At 37.8% G+C, this 1,283-nt stretch overlaps 1 protein-coding gene across 1 annotated transcript in view; it reads right to left on the minus strand.

Moving 5' to 3' along the window:
* Positions 1-657: 657 nt before the first annotated feature.
* The window catches only part of LOC105557502 (zinc finger protein 226-like), a 7,057-nt gene continuing 6,431 nt past the window's right edge, over positions 658-1,283 (minus strand). The window contains exon 7 of the mRNA XM_012004754.1: positions 658-1,179. Within this exon, the coding sequence (XP_011860144.1) occupies positions 835-1,179 (345 nt within the window). The 3' untranslated portion in view covers positions 658-834. The remainder of the gene's footprint in view (positions 1,180-1,283) is intronic.

The following is a 1,283-nucleotide window of genomic DNA, read 5'->3' on the forward strand; positions in this document are numbered from 1 at the left end:
TTTATTTCCTTACTCCTACTCCTTACTCCAGCTTACTCCATGTATTGTAGACCAGCCTTTATATTCCCAAAGAAAACTGGAAAAACATTTTTTTCACGAAAACAAAGCTTCCTCTATAAGGAAGCAATTGTCATATTTTCTAATAATAATAAAGTAGTTGAAGCACACTATTAAATTATTTATTATAGCCCGATAACAATTTCATAAAATTTTATAATGAAAAATGTTTAGATGTCAATATCTCTTAAACAAAGCGTTTACGGACATGTCTCCAAAGGAAATTTTTTTCTTGTTTTGAGGTCCTAAGTTCATATTTTAAGTTAGGACACTTTATCCTGAAACACCCGTATACAATGTTTGTAAGACTTAGTAAGACTATGTGGCCCTAATATTATCGACGTTGAATTAGGGCTTTAAAATGTTTGATACCAAACAATCAATTCATAAGTCTTAGGCCCGGTCTACAATGAGTTGTTAGTCGTTAGTCAGAAGTCGGAACTATATGTCGGTCCTTTTTCTTCCACCCAGAAAGGAAAAGGATCAACATATAGTTGCGACTTCTGACTAACGACTAACGACTCATTGTAGACCGGGTCTTACAAACTTTGCGACATCTATTGTACGCTATAATTAAATTGCGAATAAATATAGATACCGTTCCACATTTTTTAAACAGTTTAATGAAAAAGATAACATGGCCATAACAATGCTGTTAAAATAGAAATTGTACGACTGATTATTACTAGTATTATACTATTATACATCTGCTACCTTGTTCCCACATCAAACGAAACGTATCGTATTAACGTTTATCTTACACTAGAGATACGCATTTTACAGCGTTACTAGTGCAACAGGATCATCCTCATCGATCTGGTAATCCAGAAAATCCATCCGGATCTGCTGGTGCTTCTGCTTATGCGCCTTCAGCGAGCTGGGTTGCATGAAGGTCCTTTGACAAATGTCGCAAGTGTATGGCCGCTCGCCCGAATGCGTGCGCTCGTGACGAATAATGTGGCTCTGATGATGAAATCTCTTGCCACAAACGCGGCACACATACGGACGTTCATTTGTGTGCGTCCTGCTGTGAGTCTTTAGGTCGAATTTCTTGAAGAAAGACTTGCCACAGTGCAGGCAAACGTGATTGCGCTGCTTTAAATGGTCCCTCTTTACATGCTCCTGCACGAGAAACATGTTATCTTTACGACATACACATACAAGGTGGTGCATCTTAAACTTTGGTCACAGAGCTGTACGACTGGCACAGAATTCCATAATATTAA

This window comes from Vollenhovia emeryi, unplaced genomic scaffold (assembly GCF_000949405.1).
Source record: "Vollenhovia emeryi isolate VEMERY1.0 unplaced genomic scaffold, V.emery_V1.0 DF939467.1, whole genome shotgun sequence".
Classification (NCBI taxonomy): Eukaryota; Metazoa; Arthropoda; class Insecta; order Hymenoptera; family Formicidae; genus Vollenhovia; species Vollenhovia emeryi.